Here is a 23,093-nt window from a genome sequence, read left to right as displayed (position 1 = left end):
TTTCAGAAGTAACATAATTCTGCGTCTGTCACAATCGCATCGTTTCATACGGTTTCACAGCGTCTGGTACGTACGTGGTAAAACATAATATACGATATTAGTCGAGTACGTACGAAAATAAAATGTATGTATGATCTTCGATGGTATCTATAGACATCTGTATCAAACAAGGACGAAAGAGAGAGACACGAGATGTCGATAAACGCGTAGAGAAAGAGAGATTGGGTCGATGAAGAATCGATGCTCCGGTTGATACGTATGTCAGGTATTTCGGCAATTTGCTATGTTCACGAGGATATGCTGGCGAAACTAGGGGAAAGAACGCGGCAAGCGAATAGCGAGTAACGGGAATGGAAGGGCGCAGGGTGAGCGAAGCGGCGCGTCGCCCACGTCGCGATGAATAGCTGCGTCGATGACGCGTAACATGGTCAATCTGTGTGTGTGTGTGTGTTTGCGTGTTTGTAGTAGGCAGAGTAGTAGCAAGTGGCGCGTGCGCTGGTTCTCCAGGATAGCAGAACGGGTAGGTCCGGTAGGACGGACAGGACTCGGGGGTTGTACGAGGCGCGAACATCAGCTAGTCCGAATTTGTCTGTCGTTCGATTCGGATACGTGCTTGCTCGCTCGCTCGCACTCGCTTCCTTAATCGCGACACCGCACCGGTTTGAAAATATCCGTTTACCGGAAACATCTTACGATGTTATCGCCATTCGCTTAAACACGAGGTCTTTGTCGTTTTCATCGTCGAATTAGCGCGGAAGTCGGACATTCGATTCGTACAGTTGGTCGTGGCCCTTCCCTTTGCTTTCGTCTAACTGGGGATGATCGAAGAACGTACGAACGCAGGAACGGAACATGCGGTGTAATCCGTTTGCTCGGCTCTCCTGATACGTACGGCCTTTAACGAAAGCTAAATTTACGTCGCGAGTGAAATTTGCGGAACGTTCGACATAGAATGGCGCTCGTCGTTATCGTCAAGAATTTTCAAGGACTGAAATTCAAAGGAGACAAGGTTGTCAAGGTCGAGTTCCGGGGTAAGTTTCGAGCGATATTGCTCGACGATCGACGATAAAAATACCGATAAAATCCACACTTTGCGTCAACCGTAACGACCATTTATCCATTCGGTTTCCCATAGAAAAGCATCGTTAAGCTTTTCTCAACATTTACGAAGGCAATTGAACTTTGAAGGCGTGAACTTGGGCGATGAACGAGAACGGCGATCGACGCCGAGTAAATATAATTGACAATCGATCAGAATTTCGTTACGTCGTTTTAGTCATCTTTTCCCTTCGTTTTCTCGTAACACGCGGTGGGTGGCTCGCGTTCCATTTAATTTGCGATTCTGCGAAATCTGAATAATGTAATTTTCGCGTACAAATATTTACGCTGCTATTACAAATATAGTCGCTTTTAGATTCTCCTTCTCTGTTACACGCAAATCGAACGAATACATCTTCTTTACGAACGTTAATCAATGAATGACTCGAAAGAATTATCAAATTTATGCCACGTGATTTTTGACAAAATTCGCTATATCTGTTTGCTATTTAAGGATAAATAGGAAAGTAAATAATTCAGAGTTAATTAAAGCGAACGGGAAACGTAATAGATATTTGTCGAGATAATAATATCGTGTTGCGAGACGTTGCAAGTTCGAATCAATTGCAAGATCGACTGATTAACGATACGAGCGCAGAGTTCTATGACTGCGCGTAGGATAATGACTTTCTTTGCAATCTCTTTCACGAGTTTCTTTGGATACTACGCTATTCGAACCTGTTATTCGCTTGGCAAAGGTTTTCGTCGATTAGAAAGTAGCGCTTCTCGTTTTTCGATTGTGCAATGTAACTAACCCCGCTGTTTTCATACGGTCACCGTTTTCATAAGGTTAATCGGTGATATTGATTAAAATTAGTTCATCTATAAATAAATATTTCTATCTAGAGCAGCTACCACACGCAGATTTATCGCGTTTAATCGACACGTGATTTTTACGATATCTATCTTGTGTATCTAATCTTTTAAAAGAAATCTTTTACAAAATTTCAATTTGTTTCAAGAAACAAGCATAAGTTCTCGCATAAAATACAAAAATTGTTACGTAAAATACGATGCTTCGTGCTCCTTACATGTAATTCTTCTTATAGAAATATTTAGAAGAAACGCATTATCTTACTGTCTCGTGTCCATCGATTTGTTCTCTTCGTGTAACTAACTCTGAACAAATACGTATATATGTATCTTAATATATACAACTGTGTAACAAACCGCAAACCGTGGAACAGTACCGTTAAAGTGGTGACAGATATTGGCTGGATTAATCAGAAGCAGATACTATTTGTGTTTCCAATTCAAACAATTATGTTCGTGGAACGACGAAAAAAAGCTCTTAGGATAAAACGACGAAAGCAACTTTGAAAAAACGAATTACACGTATCTACTCTTGTTTCTCTGTATACTTATCGTATAAAGTTAGTTTCAACGGTGATGGAAAATTGACGCAACCTTTCTATGTTGGCAAATTTGATTATACTTGGGATCGCGTAGCGCGTGGATATATCCACTTCTATTAAAAAAATAGCAGGATTAAATAATAACGCTAGGATGTTAACCATTCTTCTTTTTGCTTCTTCGAGCATCGCTCTAATTACGAAGAGGATATCCAAGATCAGGAATATCATTAAAAGCGGAATCTTTTTAAATTTATACAAAATTCGATATTTCTTTAGAATAGCCAGATCTTTGAAATCTTTTAAATCTCGACGTATCGCTCAAGTCGTAAATATTGAAATTAATGTTTGGAAAATGTCAATGTTTAAAAATACACGTCACTCGTTTGTTTAACGCTGGATATGTAGCTAAATGTTAATAAACTGTCGAGCGAAGGCCAGTTCAACCGAGTGTGGACGCGCGATTTGCAATATTTATCGAAGCGTGAGGACTTAGGGGATCAAATGCAAAGGTTAGCGTTAGGTTAAACGTTAAACCAACCAGTCGTAGGTTTAGTCGGTCATCTTGCAGGGTCGTGTACGAAAGGAAAGGAAAATTCAAAGGCAAGACAGGACAACGACGAATTGTTAACCGGAGGTTAACCTGGCTTCTGGATATTAAACTTTTATTTAATCACGTTTGCCCCAGTTCACCGACGATCTACAGCTCGCGTGATACAAAGTTGAACGTCAAGATTTTATCCTCGACCTCTTTAAACGTTCCAATGTTATTCAGAGTTACTTAATTAATATACGTAAGTGTATACACGTACGATCGTGATACGATTTTGATACGTATCGCAGGAACAATTTTACTTCCTTTTCCTTTCTCCCGTAATCCGCTGTCGACGTCTTAATTTCTCGCGCGGTTACCTCTTAACCCACTTATTTACCGCGTTATATTTTTCAAAGGAGCCATCTAGATTAGATATTTAACGTTTACGCGGAAGAGTAACTATTATAAAAATACAGTTACGGCGGAGAACTTTTTGCTTTCCAGTACGCTTCGAACGAAATAGTTTGTTTGCTAGAAGACTGTGAGATGTCAGACATAATATAACTCGAAATTTATACGCAGTTATTAAAATCGTATAATCGGACTGTTTTATAAGGCAGCGATATAGATATGCATGTTTATCATTCACAATTATCGTATAAATTTTACTCGTTATTCCAATTTTATCATATTCTTTTCTCATCTTCGGAACAACGCTACAACAATGTTACTTATTGTTAAATACGATTCTAGATGAGTAGTTATCCCTTCTTTTGCGTTCAGGAAAGTATGTACATAGTTGGCTTATATTTTTCTTCCTTGTAACGTGTTCTATAGGAGAGAGGGACGAAGTATAAATTTTCGAGACTTAGCACGATTCTCTACTTTAACGTACATAGTAGAAATAACTGCCTGCACATTTTAAATACCGTTGTTAGTCGCGAGAGAAACTACGCGTAAGCTGTTGCATCTCGTTTAGAATGAAACTACGATTTAAACTCGGTAAAAGGCAAGCAAATCGAATAACGAGAAACAAAATGTTGGAAATATTCAATCGGTACATGATAGGACACGGAATAACTTAACGGTATTTTTGTTGTAACATCTTACATTTTGATATCTAAGAACTTGGAAAAAGTGTGCAATTCGTCGCACTCGTAAATATAACTAACGATAAATGAGCATCGAATTATCGTCGTTTTGTTCTTCGATCGACAATGTGATGCTATAAGAGTTGGAAAAATTTTGATAACGGATGAAAGCTTTCCCGTAAAACTACGCTAACCTGCTATTGCACTTAAAAAGGAACCATCGTTAATTACGATCACGTAATTCGTTTATTGGTTTATGAAACTTGTCGTGGATATCGAAATTACGTTTAATGCTATGATATCGAGATTCTTCAGAAAAATCTTTTACAGGTGTCCCTCATTACTCAAAATGCCTCGAAGAAAGCGGAGACCATATTACGGTAGATGAGGTAACGTAGAAGACAAATGTTTAATTTGTAGCTATTCTATTAATCTATTGTTAATTACTATTAATCAGATATATAACACTATTTTGGTAAATTTTTCGTTTAATACACGGAGAACGTTACATTTAAAGTTTGAACGAGTGTAGCTTAGTTAAAACGTTTTATTTTTCTCGAACTTGTTCAAAGCGTTGTTTCAGTGTACACATCGATTCTCGTTAGGAACAGTTTTACATAATTTCAAGAAATTTCGAAGGAATACGAATCACGCAACTATCGAATTTTCGTACGTAGTTTACGATTGTGCGCACTTGACTAACTTGCTTGACGCGCAGTAAACGAGCGTGCAGCCGGTATACATATTTTGTATATCAAGTACTCATCGCGACCCACTTTTTTACTCCATTAAAACAAAGTTTACCAAAACGCTTTTGCAATTTAAGACTTTCAATTCGTACTAAAAGTATTACTGTAGCTCGATATTTTGTTATATCGACGAGTGGATTTTTGTTTTTTCGACTAAAGACATATTTTGTCGTTTTTATTTAAGCGATGCGAGGTACACAAGCAGGAAAGGAAAAAAATATTTCATTCGCGTTAGTTCATACGTTACACAGTTCGTGTATCGATTAGTCAACGCTGTGCTGTTGCTTGCATCTTTGTTTTAATTATTTTTATTTCTATACAAAAAATGCAATTGCTTGCATGAAAAATATAAATAATGTTGACATTTAAATATCAAAAGAACATATCATAATCAAGGTTAATCGAGGCTGGTAGACTACTCTTTTTGTCTTTGTTTTATTTGTTTCCTTCGAGCGTAAAAAAAAAATGAAAAAATCGCTAAACCAAAGCATGATTTATAAAGCATGGTTAACGAAAAGCTCAGCGTGATTTAACATTTTTCAGAGCTTCACTTGGAACTTGGGAAGACCGGTGGATGAAGTAGAAGTACTGCAATTGTCAGTGGTATCGCGGGGCGTTTTGAAAAATGAAAAAGTGCTCGCGAAATACGGTTTGGTTTTGCAGACGGTGATACGAGAAGGTCGAATCATTGTCACGGATTCCTTGGTAGACCTCAATAACAAGCCGCTTCCGGTACGTTCAAACACATGCATACCTATGCTTGCGATAACAGTTTCCGCGTTCAATTCCATATCAAGCGGCGGCGTTGAATTGCCGCGCTCCGAGGAATAATCGCGTACGATAGACGATCCGCATCGGGGCAAAGATAAATTACGCACGAGACGTTTTAAACGAAATTTGGACTAAACTTTTGATCGGAGATCGATGGTCATTACCGAGATATGACAAAACACGTTTAATATGCGTAGGCTGTCGTCTGCTTTGAAATTCGATACAACCCTCCTGACGGAAGTTGCAGCTCGTACGCGGCCTCGGAAATAATGGAGGATGAACAACAAATGTTGATCGACATCGAGCAAAACATCGCGAACCTTGAAAGAAGCCTCGAGCAAGCTAACAGCGGCAGCGATGCCGCCAAAAAAAAGGGTTCTTGGCATAGTCCTCAAAAAAGTTCGAAACGGGGGTTTCTACAAAGGGGTAGTTCGCTGCTAACGGCTGACAAGTCACCGGATCGCAAGAGGTGAGAAATTGCCAGTAGATATCTCGAGATCTTCTCTTTCTCTTCCATTTTCGTAATATCCGTCTTCTTTTCTTCTCCGTTTGTCTCTTCCGTTATTTTTTGCTTTTCTCAAAAGAAATCTGAAACTGCCGAGCGAAAGATATTTATCGTTTCTTCTCTCGAAGCTTCCAACAGCCACGGAACGTTTTCCTCTGGTACAGACTTTATTTTATAAACGGCGAATATACCTACATATGTACATAAAGAATTTTTTAAACAATGGCTGGTTATATATGACGTATTTCTGCAGGTCTTATTGTCATAAATACATAGAGAAAAGAAGCTCGGGATGGAACAACGTAGAAAAATGTGCATTTCTTGTTTAACGTTTTATCATTGTCTTAGCTTCAAAGAGGGAATGATATCTCCTTTTTAGACGACGCGTGTGAGAATACGCGTGTTAGTGAGACACGCTTTACGTTGATCTTATCGTCTTCGAAATTTGCGCGCCATAGGTGTTTCACGCTCCGATGACAATTTATGGGAACTCGAAAGCACTTGTTGCAAAATATCGCGTCTCGGTATCTGTTTTTTTGGAATTAAATGGGCGAGGCCGCCAGACCGTTTAGTTCGTTGTTGATCATTTCAACATTCGTGAAAAATCTAACGATTTTTATGTTTCATATCGTTCGAGTATCGGGGTTAACACGAGATGAAATCTTTTTCGAAATATGGCAAATCGACTTCTATACGCTTTGGTTTACATTTCTCGAAAGAGATGCTGCCGATAACATAGGCAAGATGGGGAAAATGCGTTCTTTGTAGCAGGAGTTCGACGTTGAAAAGCATGAGATCTCTTATAAAGTTGGGCAAGCAAAGACCACCCAGAGCTCGATCCTGCGACAGCGGCTCGGATACCAGCGAATTACTCGATAGAAGGGATTCGAGTTGCACCACATCCAACGAACCTTCGAGAACGAACTCGATGACTTCTTTGGAAACGAACGTGTCCGATTATGACAGCCAGGGTGGAACGAATACGGTGAAAACTCAGGAGGCGATCGTGAAACCAACGAAGAAATCAAAGCCAAAGGTTCGATCGATCCTTCGAACGATCAAAGCTATAATTGCGCGTAATATTTAGCTTTTCGTTTTTCTGTCCATTGCGCGTAACGAAACGATCAATGGCATTGGACATCGATACGGATTGTACGGAAACACGTAGAAAGCTCGCTAATGTATTCCGCGTCGGCGTGTCTCAAGTACCGAAATTCCAAATAAAACGGAGATCGTTCGAGAGATTGGCATTGTCGAGTGTAGCCCGACTGGAAAGAAATAAGTAAATGGCGCGATAAATTGCGTAACAGCATTTGCATAAGAATTCGATGACCCGTCTTCGTCTTGAGAATAAACGGTTTCTTTCGAGTCGGAAACGACGCAGCTTGCAAGGAAATTTCACCGTATCGTGAAATTCGTTTCTATCCTATTTTTACAGACCGTCGACACTGGACAAACCGCGTTAAAGGCACAGGACTATCAAGTTTGCGTCACCATCATCGAAGCGAGACAGTTGGCCGGTCTGAACATGGATCCGGTCGTTTGCGTACAAATCGGAGACCAACGAAAATACACCAGCGTCAAAGAATCTACGAATTGTCCGTATTACAACGAGGTACATACATACATATCGTATACCTATATGTCCTACTTGGAATGAATTTTCTTTAAAACAAAGTTCGAAGGAAACTGAAGGGAAATTATCGGAAAGTTTGTAAAATCGAACTGAGCAACGGGTGTAGAAAGGAGGAAAGAGCAGAACGGTGTATTTACGATAATATTATTTTTTTCCTACGAGTTGTCCTATAAACTATTTAGTCGATATAAACTCCGTTGCACCGACATAATGTACATACCTACGTTTCGGTATTTTTTTTTTTTTTTTTTTTACCATTTAGCAAGTAGCTCTGTTCATTTCAGATTTCTCGTTCGTTCTCGCGTTTGTTATCATTAAAATACAATATCGAATTTCTTGATCTCGCATTTTGTTCTTCTCGTTTGACATCGAGTCTGCGTGTGTGAGCGCGTGTTCGTTCAATTTGAAAGCGTATAGAACGCTACGAAATTATTTTGGTGAAATAACGCTTTTAATATCGTTCTGTTTTTCAGTATTTTGTCTTCGATTTCCACATGCCTCCTGTCATGCTGTTCGATAAAATTATCACGCTATCGGTAAGTCGCTCGTCGAATTTCCTTCAATCTCGCTCCGTCAGATTGCTGTTTATAGAAGTTAGGGAGTTATTTGCTTCGTTAGATTGTTAATAACTAGAGCTCTTAATTGGCCCCCGATACTCTGTAATAAATACGATAACGCGCAAGCAACGAATCCGCTGATCGCGCTTTGAATAAAACGTTTTCGGCAATAAATCGGTAAATACGCATATACGATGCATGATATCACGAAAAGAACACGAAAATAGGAAAAAAGTTTCGAAACAGGAGGACGAATGGGTTTCTCGCTTTCCGGATAAAAGGATTAGTCGCGTAATCATCGGTCGTTTATCGACCGTTTGTTGGAATTTATGTGAATTTTCGATCGATAGAAATCGACTGCCGACAACGTTGTATTTCGATAATCAGTTGTTTTCATTTCCCATCTGACTGAACGAGAACCTGAGGTGATTGACAATGATCGTCATGACGTATTGCAAATAGAATATCGTATTTCAGTGTACTGGAAATAAATATGAAAATTCAAAGAGTTCGTATATTTTGCACGATGGATTTGATCTGTTCTCTAGAGAACAGTTGAAACGGCGCACGACTCGATCGTTCCTACCGTTAAATTTATCGATTTTGTATGTAAGAGACGCAAACGCAATAAAAGCGAAGGGGATTCGAGAAACGAAAAAGAGACGAATTAACGAGAGTAATCGTTCTTGATTCGTAAATCGAAATATTTGCGGATTTAGAATTACTCGGTCGAACAGGTCGCTTTAGATACACGTATGCGAAAGGCAACTTTACGCGATGAATGATAATCGAGGAGAAGGTGAATTAACATTACTTGTAGTGAATACCTTGTATTGATACGCAGGTGCAGCAATCGCGGAATCTCTTACGCGCTAATCTAACACTGGGCATCTTTAAGTTAGACATCGCGACTGTATGGGCACAACCAGGTATATTTTTTTAGTCCTTCGAAAAGGATCCTAAAGGTTACTGTTAATCATTACCGACTGTCTTTCATCCTTTATCGAGCCAGTGCCGACGAGGAAGCTGAGCAAACGATTTTCTTTGTCGTTCCATTGAAAGTAAAATGATATTTCCATAGACGAAAATTTTAATCGATGTACATTTTCGATCAAACTGAAACATATTCCATTAAATTACACGTTTATCATTCTAACCCATATTCTGATTGCAAAGTAACGAATTTACTATATTTTCATTCGAGTCGCAACGAAATTAATCACGTTGATCAATCGTACGCGTTTTCTACGTATTTGAGCAGTTTCGTTTACCGACGCGTAAACGATAAAAGTATCGCGAATAAATTTCATCGATTAAAAACGAATGAATTGGAAATCGCTTACAAACGCATGTGTATGAAACATAAACTAAAAGGGTAGAATAACAAAATTACCAAGACGATATAAATGAAACGTTTTAGTGGAAAAGGATCGAAGTAAAAGCGACAGAAGCGAAAGGAAGCGAAACAGCTATTTCGTATCATATCATATTTTCATCATGCATCAGAGTATCGTTTAAATTCACAGCTTGTATAACATTTGTCACACTTGGCTTGTAGTACGATAGTTTCTAAGTCATGCCGCTTCTGTAGCGTAGAAATACTTCTTACTATATTTGTACATAATACGTTGCGTATTATGCGAAGAAATATGCAATCCGCTTTATCGATGATACATATTTATTTTACAATGTGAAAATGAACGCGTTAGAACCGATTGAAATATTACAACGGTGCAAATAAATAGAAAGTAGTAACAGTAGTAAGTACATTGGAAATCGTTACGTAAGTACGCACATGAGATAATCGCTAATCGAGCGTATAATTATTCGTTTCTACGAATAACGATCGTCTCTCGACACGAACGCGACGCTAATTTATTAACGTTCGAGTAATACCGTTAACGGTTAATTAAACGCTTTAGTCGGTCAAAGTATCGTCGATACGTATGACAGTTTCAATTTCCTGGAACTTATCGGCGAGTTGAGATTCTGAAAAGTTGTAAAGATGCATCGGAAGCGAATGACTGTCAAAAGTTGTATCTTCTATCATTTATTCATAAATCATGTACATATTCGCTTAATCGGTGTTTACGATCGACTTTAAAACCTTTCTCTGTTCGTGTTACGATGTATGTACGACGTACACGTTTAAAGATGGATCGCGTTCTATTTTGATGAAAGTAATTCCCGTTCACCCTGTAGATCATCAATTTTACCATAAATGGGCATTGTTGACGGATCCGGACGACGTGGCTGGTGGCCCCAAGGGTTACTTGAAGTGCGACATAAGCGTGATCGGGAAAGGCGACACCGTGAAAATTCCTCCAAAAAGCGAGAAGGACGAGGACGATATCGAGGGTAATCTTTTGCTACCGGACGGTGTGCCTATCGAGAGACAAAGAGCCAAGTTCATCGTGAAGGTGTACAGAGCGGACGGGCTACCGAAGATGAACAGCAGCATCATGGCGAACGTGAAGAAGGCGTTTACCGGTGAAATCAAGGATCTCGTCGATCCGTACGTTCAAGTGTCCTTCGCCGGACTAACCGTAAGATCGATCAAATTTCTTATCTATGCACGATAGTTTTCGCTACGTTCTATGCGTACAATCGATCAAAGAGGCGGGAAAGAGGCAAACATCCTTCAAGTAAGTTTTTCCACGCGATTCAGGGTAAGACGAGCGTTAAAAGGCACAGTTACGCGCCAGTTTGGAACGAACAGATCGTCTTCACGGAAATGTTTCCACCTCTCTGTCAAAGGATTAAAATTCAGCTATGCGACAACGACCCGGTTCACGCGACCGTCATCGGCACGCATTTCGTCGACTTGAAGAAGATCAGCAACGACGGTGAAAAGGGATTTCTACCAACTTTTGGACCAGCTTTTATCCATTTTTACGGAAGCATCAGGGATTACAGTATCATAGATAAGCATTCCACGTTGAACGCTGGATTGGGTGAAGGAATCTCTTACAGAGCAAGGTTACGGCTCGATTTCGTTTATTTTCTCTCGATTGAAAATCGTATCGCGTTCCATTCCTTTGCCGAGAACGAAACATGGAAATATTAAACGTGTTATCGTCCTGTATCTTTAGATTATTAATAGGCATTAGGACAGAGATAAGCGATAACGTGGAAATGGCTCCATCGGAGGTGGAAGTCGAACCCACGATACCCATCAACGAATCCGTTTATGCCAGGAACGAAGAATTTTTTCTTTTCGCCACCATAATGGACGCCACGATGGTCGACAAGAAACTCGGCGACAAACCAATGTATTTCGAATTATCGATAGGGAATGCGGGAAACGCTTTAGACGGTCACAACGAAAGCTCCAAGGTGAGGCAATTTCCGTTTATTATCTTCTTCTGTACCGTGTCGCTTCGTGTCGTTCGTCGACGTTCGACTACGTTGAACGGATAAACAAGTTGGTAAAATCGGTTTTAATCGGTCGCTGTCAGATATGCGAAATGGGACCAAAAAGTGGAACGAGTAGCGATCAAGAGGAGCTGCAGGAAGTGTTGAGCGGATCTTGGCAGAGTACCACTCCAGCCTGTAAACCGATGACGCACGATAAAATGTATTATTTTTTGCCGTACTGGGATGACAAACCTTGCCTTCACGTTAGGAGCATCTGGCCCGACTATAGGCGTAGAATGTACAATAGCAATATAATCAGCAAAATTTCCGATAAGCTGGTAAGTCGATAGACGTTTCCATCGTAGTGTATAGTCGAGGTGATCTGCTTTAATTAACGGGCATTTTTTATTTGGGGTAGGAGGAGGGATTGTCGGAGGCTCAGTCGCACGCTGACGACTGTACAGGCGAGAAAATCTTAAAGTCTGCGTTAGACGAATTAAGCAGCAACTGTAATCGATACGTCAGCATCAGTAAATCGAGTATCACCGGGCCGGGAGTTGGGAAGACGAAACTCGATAAAGAGAGAACGAAACTTTGTCAAAGAGAATTAGAAAGTATTGGAATTATGTCGCGCAATCTTAAAGCCGTGATCACTAAGAGTAGTTTTAAGGAAAGACTGAAGACTGCACAGAGCTATTTGCAGAAATTAAAATTTCTCGTCGAGGACGTGAGTATCCTTCGTCGAAGTTGCTGCCTCCTTAAAACGGGTATTTTATCGTTAAAAGGAAAACACGACTTTCAGCCTCAAGATTCTCTACCGGATGTTTTTATTTGGGTAATTAGTTCCGGACGTCGAGTCGCGTATCACAGAATACTCGGAAGAGATTTGATATATTCGATCGTCGATGAAGAATGTGGCAGATACTGCGGCAAAGTTCAAACCATGTTTCTCAAAGTATGTTCGTCTATTTTCTTACGTCTAATTTACTTTTCGTAGCTTGTGAATAAATCGACGAAAGGAAATAACTCGCGCGCAGCATGTTCGACTAGTTTCGCGTCTATCATTTTCGATCGAACAATAACGTCGATCGATCGATCGATAGCTTCCAGGGAAAAAACGATTCGGACCTTCGGGTTGGGCGATACAAACGAAATTACAAATCTACATGTGGCTGGGTATCTTGAAGCATAAAAAGTACTTTATCCAAGGTCTGCCAAAGGGTTACGAACTCAGTCACGAGTTGAGAAACGTGGACAGGCCGCGCGCTTTACCACCCACTGTTATTCATTACGTCGAAAAACACGTATGTATTTGACAATCGTGCTATTCTTACGCTATCGATCCTTACGCTATCGTCCAATTTTATTATGAAAATATCTGAATTATCTGAGTAGAAGTTCCAGTTAAGAGCACACATGTATCAAGCCCGGTCTCTGATCGGCAGCGATGCGTCGGGTCTTTCCGATCCCTTCGCCAGAGTAATTTGCGGCGAATTTTCCAACTCTACTCAAGTGATCGACGAAACTTTGAGTCCTACGTGGGACGAACTCCTTCTTTTCGACGACATACTGATTTACGGAACCGACGAAGAAATTAAGAAGGATCCACCGTCGATCGTCGTCGAACTCTTCGATCAAGACAAAGTGGTATGTCACGATGGAGAATTTCTCCGATGTACATAAGTTTTTGCTTTATTTTTTGTTGCTATACATTTTTCGATTAAACACGCAAAGAAAATCTTCGTACAAGCGACTATAGTTCTTTTCTCATTCTTTTCCGATTCTTTTTTTACAGAGTCATTTTCTATCTACGGACATATAACACTGCATGGGGGCTCTGCTTTGACAGTTTGTATACGATATACGACATTCATACGCAACACATACGCTTCCACATTTTATTTTTTCAGCATCGATCTCTAGGTAACAACGTTCTAAAGTCGGTTTTCCGATCAAACTGATTCGCAATTGTCACGGCTGTATGCTGCCGCCGTAAGGTTTTAGAAATCAAATTCGTCGATCGAATAAGAGTATCGTAATACGCGACTCATAGAGATAAGTAGTAAACTACGATAAAACTCGGACGATAGCTTTTTGAAAGATAATTTTTCAAAGAATATTTGACAAAGAGAGAAACGAAAGTTATTTTCCGCGATAAATAATCTAAAATCGAAAACTTGTACCGGAGATGATTGTACGAGATAAACGTACGATGGTTTCAGGGGAAATCGGAATACATAGGTCGAGCGGTCGCGCGACCTCACGTGAAACTCGCCTCGGAATCTTACACGCCACCCAAATTCCCACCTTCGTTAGAATGGTACGACGTAACGAGAGGCGCTGCAAGAGCGGGCGAACTTCTCGCCGTTTTCGAGCTACTCGAATATTCGCAGACGAAAGATTACAGCTTTCCCACTTTACCAGACCCGAAGGAAATACCGAGTCAAACTCCCGTCGCAGCTCAGGATCGGGGACCGATTCTTCCGGTTCCCGTTGGAATTCGACCGACTCTCTCCAAGTACCGGTAAAACTACTTTTAGTTTGCACAAGTTTCAAACGTCATCGGAATTTCGCTGAACGTTAGTTCGCTCTCTCACACGCGCGCTATCGCCTTCTATCGCAGAATCGAGGTACTGTTTTGGGGTCTAAGGGATTTGAAGAGGATCCATCTAATGACTGTGGACAAGCCTCGAGTAGACGTCGAATGCGCCGGTCATATTCTTTACTCTTCGGTTATCACAAACGCAAAGAAAAATCCGAATTTCAATACACCGGTGAAATTTTTGGAGTTGGAGTTGCCCGAACAGGAGCTCTATCGGCCACCTTTGACCATCAGGGCTGTAGATTGCAGAAGTTTCGGTCGTTACACTCTCGTTGGAACGCACACGATAAATTCGATCCATAAATATATGTACCATCCGCAAACGAAGAAAGCGAAGGATGTGGAAGAAAGAAAGAAGAATCTGTATCAATTACAGCAATACACAGGTAAAATAACGTCGAGTTCGGACTCTTCGGAAATCTGTAATCCAAGTTGGTTGTAGATGGAATAGATTTTACCGATATTTCGTAGCGTTACCGTCGATCGGTATGCATGTACACCATACTTTCGATAATTATCCTCTTTCGCTTTAGGCTTCGATACATCGAAGATTAAAATGCAATACCCGTCTTTGCCAGAGTCTTTGACCGATCTCGAGTTTGGTATCGGAGATGCGATTATTACTTTAGGTTTGGAACAAGGTTGGCCAACGAAGAAAGACAAAACGGAACAGAATATTAAAAAAAAGCAAAGTCTGATCAACGACGGAAGCATGGGTAAGTTACGCAAGTTGCGCACAAAGTATCGAAGCGTAAAAGGAGCAACGTCGAGAAATTGAATCGAACGAATTCCGTTAGGCGATTTCTACACGTTGGAGAACGAAGATGGTTGTCAAGATTGGTGGACCAAATACTTCGCTTCCGTCGAAGCCATGATAGAAGAAAACAAGGAACTGCGTAGAGAGAAACCAATGTTTCAAACGCAGGCAAACGGTACCGTTCCGGCGTACATGGAGGAAAATTACAATCAAAATCAAGCGAATCCGTCGAACGAGAAGAGTCCTGGCGTTGCAGCGAAAAGATTGTTTGGCCTAAAGTCGACGGCGAACGCAGCTAGGTTTGTCTCGAAACTGAGCCCTAAGCACACCTATCGGAATTTCCCGAAAACGGCGCTGTTGAAAATTTATCCGAACGAATTGGAAGCTCAGCCAGAATTTGAACAGTTCAAGGAATGGCTGCACACGTTCGAACTTTACAGAGGAAAGAAAACGGGGGACGAGCCCGAAGACGAATCCAGAATAGTGGGAAGCTTTAAAGGGGCCTTAAAAGTTTACAAGTGGCCTCTCCCTAGGGATTTGATAGATCATACGGTGATGGGATTCGACCCGCAATATGGCTTTTTTCAAGGTGTACCTTCCAACGAACCGATTCACGTATTGGTACGTGTTTATATCGTCAAGGCGAACGATCTTCATCCTTGCGATCTAAACGGAAAAGCAGATCCTTACGTCGTTTTGCAACTAGGCGGTAAAAGAATCAGTGACAAAGAGAATTACGTGTCGAAACAACTGAATCCCGTATTCGGCAAGTATGTACCGATACGATCGCGTACTATTCGTTACGACCTATCGTTACATCTTCGTGTCTTTTATTTGCAAGGTGTTTCGAAATAGAAGCAACCTTCCCGCAAGATTCGTTGTTGACCGTTCAAGTGTTGGATTGGGACTTGGTCGGCACGGACGATATGATCGGTGAAACAAAGATCGATCTGGAAAATCGATTTTATAGCCGGCATCGTGCTACTTGCGGTCTAGCCAAAAAATACGACGAGTAAGTTTCCGAACGAGAACATTTCGATTATTTTCTTGTAAAATGAAACGACGTGCTCAAGTCGGCGTATTTTATCGCCAGATCCGGTTACAACAAATGGAGAGACGCGATGAAACCGACGCAGATCTTGTCGAAGCTTTGCAAAGAGGGAAAGATCGACGGACCGGCGTATTCCCACGGAAAAGTAACGATAGGAAGAAAAACGTTTTCTTTGTCGGACGAGGAAATGGAATGTTACGTTCATACGAAAGGTAAATATCGACCGAACGTCGATTTCCTAACGATTAGAAAAGCTACCGTGTCGAATACCGCGGTGCTTTTCCTAAAAATAACGTTCATCTTACCAGGCATAGAAGAACATCTTGCACTGGCAGTTCTTCACCAATGGCATGCTTTTCCAAGAATCGGTTGCGCTCTGGTCCCCGAGCATGTGGAAACACGTCCACTTTACAATCCTGAAAAACCCGGGATCGAGCAAGGAAAGTTGGAAATGTGGGTTGACATGTTTCCTATGGACATGCCTTCGCCAGGACCGTCGATCGATATTTCACCGAGGAAACCCAAAAGTTACGAGCTTCGGATCATCGTATGGAACACCGACGACGTTATACTGGAAGACGATGCGTTCTTTACTGGCGAAAAGATGAGCGATATTTACGTGAAAGGGTATTCCGCGTATTTATATAAGAAATTCGCGCATAGTTTGGAGATTCGTTAGAACGGTGAATTTTGCTTGGATTTGTTTATTAGATGGCTGAAAGGCCCCGAAGATTGCCAATCTACGGACATTCATTATAGATCGTTAACAGGAGAAGGGAATTTCAATTGGCGTTTTATATTTCCATTCGATTATCTCGTAGCAGAAGAGAAGATCGTTATCAATCGGAAAGAAAGTCTGTTTAGCTGGGACGAAACTGAATGCAAGATTCCTGCTCGTTTGGAATTACAAGTAAAAAAAAAAAAAAATCGTTTTAATCGTACTTTTAATTTATATTTCCGTTATCATTCGAATCCACCGTACACAGGTCTGGGATGCAGATCACTTTTCAGCTGACGATTTTCTGGGTGCTATTACTCTCGATTTAAATCGATTTCCACGCGGTGCAAAGAATAGCAAGCTTTGTACGTTAAGTATGCTAAAGACCGATGGATCTGTGCCAACCGTAAATATTTTCAAACAGAAACGAATAAAAGGTTGGTGGCCTTTCTACGTCAAAAAAGAAAACGAGGATATGGAATTAACGGTAAATATCAATTCATATTCGCTCTAATGTGTTTCGTACAAACTTGAAAGTATTTTACATCGAAAATATCCGTAGGGTAAAGTAGAAGCTGAAATTCATTTGTTAACCAAAGAAGAGGCTGAGAAAAATCCTGCAGGATTTGGAAGGAACGAACCTGATCCGCTTGACAAACCCAAGTAAATATAAAGACGATCATACAATGTTTTAACATTCAACGCGAGCTTGCTTTGTTACTACTTGATTTGTACAATTTATTTATCCAATTATCGTTTTTTGATATATATATATATATATATATATATACATTTGATGATTAATCAGTACCTCGATTAGTTCGTTTAAAAAACTATATCGTTAATTAGTTTGTCTTTTCTTTCAGCAGGCCCGATGCATCTTTCATGTGGTTTTTGAATCCTTTGAAATCTGTTAAATATATAGTATGGCACAACTACAAATGGGCAATTCTGAAAGCTATAGTAGCAATTGCATTAATAATAGTCGTATTATTGTTCTTTTACTCGATACCTGGTTATTCCGTTAAAAAGTTATTGGGAGCTTAAAAATGTCGCTTGCAGATTTTATTGCTTCGTATGCTCATGATAGCTGAAACACGGAAAACGATATTTTGATAAGAAAGTAATAGAGGACTAACTTTGCAGATACACTATTGTTTAATACTTTATAGATGTAACTTTAAATTTCTCAAAGTTAGTTTTGTTGACCATACTAAGCACGTTGTATCGATATATTATATAAAGCCTACTTTTTCATTTCATATTTGCATATCTCGTGCTCATTTTATCACATAAATTTGATAGGCCTCAAAATTTAAGCTATCTAAAAATCTATGAATTTTTAACGACTTAAATATTTCTTCCTTTTGCCAACAGTTTTAAATAGCAAAGTAAAAGCTGATTATGCTTCTAGATGAAAGAGCTCTTTTTAATAAATAATTGCTGTATAATGGACCAACGAAACAGTAATAAAAGCTAATGTATATATAAAGAGCAATACAATAAATAATTAGAAATTATTAGATGCAGAACAATAATGCGTGTATATATATATAGTATATACTGTTTTTACTTATCAAATATTTCGTTAAAAATATTGTATTCTATTTCGTTGTAAATAGATAATTTAACACGTTCACGTCGGCGCATACTACCGGTTGCTCATACTTGAACGTTCCACCAACCGGTGCGTACACCAAAAATATAGTTCGTTTAGTAATTAGAAAATATTGCCATATAGTTGAAAATTTAACGTATATTAGTTGAAAAAAGTAAGATTTATTTAAAAACAAGACAATTCGATATCATAAACTTATTATAAACATGAATACGAGCGCTACTCCACGGCGAGAAATACAAATAGCAGCGCCGGCATGAACGTGTTAATATATATATGTCGGAGAAGAGTCAGGAACAGGGTAGTGGGCTTTTGATAGACCTCCCTTGGAGTTGGCCAGCGTTGTGTTATAACGAAGATACGGCCTGATACTACGAGTATGAACACTACCGATTCGACAATCAACAGCGGCGATTAGGCACTAGCGACACTAGTGATAATGGTCTTAGGTTCGATAACGAATCCACGGTCAACGGAAGGATAGGTATACTTGCTCTAACTCAAACGTGTATAACTCCCTTCGCCGATGAGATCTCGAGAAAGATCTCTTGGTCGATTTGAGACAAAAGCTGCCTGTCCGTTTGCCCAAATCTTAATTGCCGGAAAACCCAGGTTTTATAGCGGGTCCTCGGGCTAACTGGACTTGTGCTATGTACAATGTACATGTATATGTTAGGTATTCATTGTCCGAAGAAACCGTTAGGATGTTTTACTGTCAAATACCTCTATGGGTATTTCCTTTAATGAGGGTCATAACATCACCCCGCACCTTTGTTAGGCGGAGCGCCCGTCCCATTGACCGCGGCTACGTTCGGCGGCTGATGGTCGCCTTGGGCCCAAGTTTATTATCACAAATCGCAAACAAGCACAATTGGGCAGAATGACGGCAAATTATTTAATTACAACTGTAAACTTTAATTACGATTTTACTGATTTTCCCGAAGTACCAGGGGAAGGCCCCGGTGTCCTTTCGTCTCCGACATATATATATATATATATATATATATATATATATGTCGGGTTAAGGTTGGAATTTTGGGCGTTTGACGAACTTTCACTCGAATTTGCCATCGCGGTTATAGCTGATATTTATTGGTACAAATGTGATTATTACAAGAAGCTACAAGTAATAGCGGCGATCGGATGGTCGAGATGTTGATGACAATGGTTCGATAACGAATCCACGGTCAACGGGATGACGAATGCGATGTGATACACGTATGACTCAACGTACAAATAAAACTTATGCGAATGAACTAACCCGCAGTCCAAGTGAAGCTGCCCTTATATATTCTTCTCTCCACCTCTTGGGTCAATCTTTGTTTTTAAGGAGAGCTATATAATTATTCCATACCTGTGTCAGGTACACGTCCCTCCCGTGACCGTGGCTACGTTCAGTGACCCGTTATGTCACTTCGAGCCCAAGCCCATCGTCATAAAATCGGATTAGAACATTAAAACTATTTGTTAGTTTTATTACTTAAGTGTAGCTATATTAAAAGTTTGGACTAGGGTATTGCAAACATTCCAAAAGGGAAGCCCCGATGTCCTTTCATCTCCGACATATACATATATATACATATATAACATGTATTCAAAGGAATAAATAAAATACTAATTAAACACTGACTAACTAAGGATTTATTTCTGATATATCTGTACACAGTGCTTCAAATTTGTTAACTACGGGCGATATTTCTGAGTCTTCGCTTGTTGTCTCATTAGAATGGTCAGAAGTATCGGATGTTTCTTGCGATGTTTTCTCTTCATGTTCTCGATTTCCTGAGAGTTTCTGTTCGTCATTTTCATCTTCGGACGAAATGTATATTCCTCTCATATCACTTACATCTTCGCCTTTATTTTTAGCTTGAATCCATTTAACTAGTTCAATTTCTGGATGATTCTCCAACTTTCCTGTTATAAGATAGAAAGAGATTATTTTAAAAATTAGTAAATTATTTATGCCAACGTCTAACGACAATTACCTTTATTAAGACTCCAGTCTTGGGGATATACGTATATACAAATTTTCCCTTCAAGGGCCATCCTTAATAACGAATTAGCTGCCCTGTAAGAATCGTATCTAGCAGTTCGTGCAGTGAAGAAATTTCGTTTAGAAGCCCAACTATCACAAATATCCATAGCGCTCCATGTATCATCGTTATCTTGATGTTGCAACTTAAGTATCTTTGGTAAATCTATTCTCTCAGCTAGAAATTTAATTGTTGTATATGGTTCGCTGACTTGAGCTATTGGGAAAGATCCCATTAATATTTGTAGTTGTTTAGGTACTGTAGATGGAAATACTAATCCTGGACAGTCACAGAGGCAAACGGTTTTTGTAAGAAATATAGTTTGAAAATGTTTAGTATGTCCTGGTGTACGTGACACGCTAACAACTTTTTTGCCTATGAAAGATATTTAACAAATGACATTTAAATATTTAAACATTGTCATTTTCTAAATTTCAATTTTTTTTATAAAAAATACTGCTTACCCATTAATGCATTCATTAAGGACGATTTTCCAACATTTGGAGTTCCGATACATCCTATGGATAAAACTCCATTTTTATAACGTTCATGCTTGATATAACTTGTATCTCCTTTTTCTATAGTAATATTGCTTTTATGATCGGCGTCATCTAAATCAAATTCCATTTGCATTTCTTCTTGAATCTTTTCTTGCCAAGAAGTTAAATCCACGTTATCTCCAACAATTTCTTTACAAATATCCAACAATTTCTGGGCTCCTTCTGCAGCCATTTTAAGTTTTCCCTTTCTCCGCCTGTGTTTCATTCCCTTTGTATCCCTTTTATTTCCACATAAATTATAAGTGGGATACGAAGTGAACATCAAAATATGTAACTTTGGGTATATGGTACGAAAATATTCTTTCCATGCTATTACTAAAGCTGGAGGTGCTAAATCAACCTTATTCAATACTAAAATCATGTCTTTTTTAAGTTCATTCGTTATATACTCGTATAAATATGGAGGAAACATTAAAACGGTATATCTAATATCAACAATGATTAATAAAATATCAGACATCTCAAGAACTCTCCATAACTGCCTCCAAGTTTCTAAATTTAATTCAAAGTAACTGATGGTATTTAACTTTTCCATGTTTTTTAGATATTCCTAAAAGTATAAGCCAATATTAAATTTATATCAACAAACATAAATGTGTATTACAATTACTTACAGTAAAATACTTATGTTCTGCCAATTCTAATTGTTTTTTTGACATATTAAAGTCCCATGGTGGCCTTTTTGGCATATCAATTCCAGGTGGAAAATAATTATTTGAAACTTCTTGATCTTCAAGAGATAAAGGTACAATAGCACTTCTGGATTGTTTCTTTCGTTTCAGTATTTCTTCTTCACTGTCTTGAAAGAATTGTAAAGTATATCTGTTTCTAAGAGAATTATCATTTTTTGGCTGTTTATTAATTTTTTGTATAGCATTATATTCAAGATCACTAGAGTAATTTATGTCATCTTCCTTGTATCCGCTGTGACTTTCACCTGCTAATTATAACATAAAATTAATTATTCGAATATGTAATATATAAAACGTATCGTTCATTGTTATATTGTGCATACATACTAAGTAAAGCCAAATTTTGCCGTTGCTTCTTAATTTGCAACTGCTGTTTCTTTGCTTTACCGCTAAACGGTTTCTTTCTTCTTGGTTTCATTTTTCAATTAACTCAATTTTTCAATTAACTTAACCTCAGAAACTTCACTAACTTCTTTATTTTGACGTTAAGGTATGACACATTAAGTACACAGTAAGTGAATCCTTTGACTAGCGGGATGCCTATATCGTATATAAGATTAAAAATTACTACTTTAATCAATATGTATATTTAAATTAACATTTTAAGAATTTAACAATTACTTTTAACAAGATTAAGATTCTATGGTTACAAAATTAATTATATCAATATATAAGATTTTATATATTTTTGACTCGTAAATGACCGAAGGAGTTTGTTTACTAATCAACTTTAACTTACGCTTCGGCAGTCCGGTCCGCTGAAGCACTGTCACTGAACTGAAGAGCGCACCAGAAATGCACACAGTATGTGGTCACGTAAACTTAGGGGTAAACTGATCGGATAGATGTTCACTGTTCGATGGTTTTGTCTATTTCTCCCCAGGTGTCTCGTCTCATTACGGAGGAAAGCTCGGTACGGGTGTGCCCTTTTTAATTAACAACGCTGATTCGCTGTTCGCACCTTCCGTTAGGAAAAGTGGGGGTAACGATCCACGATGCCAATTGGTTATAGGTCATGTTAATAAATGAAGTAGGTAGGTAGTAGGTAATATTGTTTATGAGAAAAACCAGCTTTTTCGTTAGTCAAGTATTGGGTTTTTCCCATTAGCTACCTGCTTTCCCCGTAATTAGTAAGGACGTATAACAACCTAAGGGCTGTTTCGAGGACCATCCATAAACAGATAACAGAAATAATGAATTTGGAAAGTTTAGGTTTATGGTGGGTCCCTGGGGTAATTGAAAAACGTTTTGATGTTGTTTCAACAATGAGTAACTTTTAAGAAGCGATTAATCCAATATATCAATAAAATCAACAGAAAATGTTCCGCCGCTAACGAAAAAATATATTATTGACTACAGATGGCATTGGTGTATGCCCGATATACGGGGTGCCGAACCCAGGATTCATCGT

At 39.1% G+C, this 23,093-nt stretch overlaps 2 protein-coding genes across 4 annotated transcripts; one reads left to right on the top strand and one right to left on the bottom strand.

Annotated features, from left to right (window-relative positions):
* The first annotated feature begins 519 nt into the window (after positions 1-519).
* Positions 520-18,299, top strand: LOC117233179 (otoferlin-like). Of its 3 annotated transcripts, none has more exons than XM_033493224.1 (27): positions 520-1,031; positions 4,407-4,465; positions 5,369-5,557; positions 5,794-6,065; positions 6,873-7,137; positions 7,540-7,716; positions 8,211-8,273; positions 9,139-9,223; positions 10,497-10,840; positions 10,963-11,273; positions 11,387-11,630; positions 11,753-11,989; positions 12,070-12,378; positions 12,454-12,606; positions 12,755-12,955; positions 13,047-13,298; positions 13,874-14,175; positions 14,275-14,639; positions 14,787-14,969; positions 15,051-15,780; positions 15,852-16,022; positions 16,104-16,273; positions 16,370-16,688; positions 16,773-16,971; positions 17,048-17,266; positions 17,342-17,442; positions 17,646-18,299. In XM_033493224.1, exons 1-27 carry the CDS (start codon positions 953-955, stop codon positions 17,824-17,826), a joined length of 6,180 nt encoding a protein of 2,059 aa, XP_033349115.1. In that variant the 5' UTR covers positions 520-952; the 3' UTR covers positions 17,827-18,299. The 3 variants fall into 3 exon arrangements, with proteins under 3 accessions (XP_033349115.1, XP_033349114.1, XP_033349113.1); XM_033493223.1 differs by having other exon boundaries at positions 6,870-7,137; positions 13,047-13,295; XM_033493222.1 differs by having other exon boundaries at positions 6,870-7,137.
* On the bottom strand, positions 17,687-22,552 carry LOC117233181 (guanine nucleotide-binding protein-like 1). The gene is made up of 7 exons (XM_033493225.1): positions 22,422-22,552; positions 22,010-22,222; positions 21,605-21,930; positions 20,895-21,540; positions 20,383-20,805; positions 20,024-20,311; positions 17,687-17,869 (listed from the first exon to the last, which is right to left on the bottom strand). Exons 2-6 carry the CDS (start codon positions 22,098-22,100, stop codon positions 20,031-20,033), a joined length of 1,767 nt encoding a protein of 588 aa, XP_033349116.1. The 5' UTR covers positions 22,101-22,222; positions 22,422-22,552; the 3' UTR covers positions 17,687-17,869; positions 20,024-20,030.
* Between the last annotated feature and the right edge of the window lie 541 nt (positions 22,553-23,093).

The sequence above is a fragment of the Bombus vosnesenskii genome, unplaced genomic scaffold (genome assembly GCF_011952255.1).
Source record: "Bombus vosnesenskii isolate JDL3184/JDL3185 unplaced genomic scaffold, Bvos_JDL3184-5_v1.1 scf7180000013295, whole genome shotgun sequence".
Classification (NCBI taxonomy): domain Eukaryota; kingdom Metazoa; phylum Arthropoda; class Insecta; order Hymenoptera; family Apidae; genus Bombus; species Bombus vosnesenskii.
The sequence above is the reverse complement of the archived record's forward strand: the minus strand, read 5'-3'. Positions and strand labels throughout refer to the sequence as shown.

Coding starts and splice junctions, on each gene's coding strand:
- LOC117233179 (XM_033493222.1), top strand. CDS start 953: ATGGCGCTCGTCGTTATCGTCAAGAATTTTCAAGGACTGAAATTCAAA. Junction 1,032..4,406: donor TGTCAAGGTCGAGTTCCGGG/GTAAGTTTCGAG, acceptor AATCTTTTACAG/GTGTCCCTCATTACTCAAAA. Junction 11,631..11,752: donor GTCACAACGAAAGCTCCAAG/GTGAGGCAATTT, acceptor GGTCGCTGTCAG/ATATGCGAAATGGGACCAAA.
- LOC117233181 (XM_033493225.1), bottom strand. CDS start 22,100: ATGAAACCAAGAAGAAAGAAACCGTTTAGCGGTAAAGCAAAGAAACAG. Junction 20,806..20,894: donor CTTAATGAATGCATTAATGG/GTAAGCAGTATT, acceptor TATCTTTCATAG/GCAAAAAAGTTGTTAGCGTG. Junction 20,312..20,382: donor AGACTGGAGTCTTAATAAAG/GTAATTGTCGTT, acceptor ATCTTATAACAG/GAAAGTTGGAGAATCATCCA.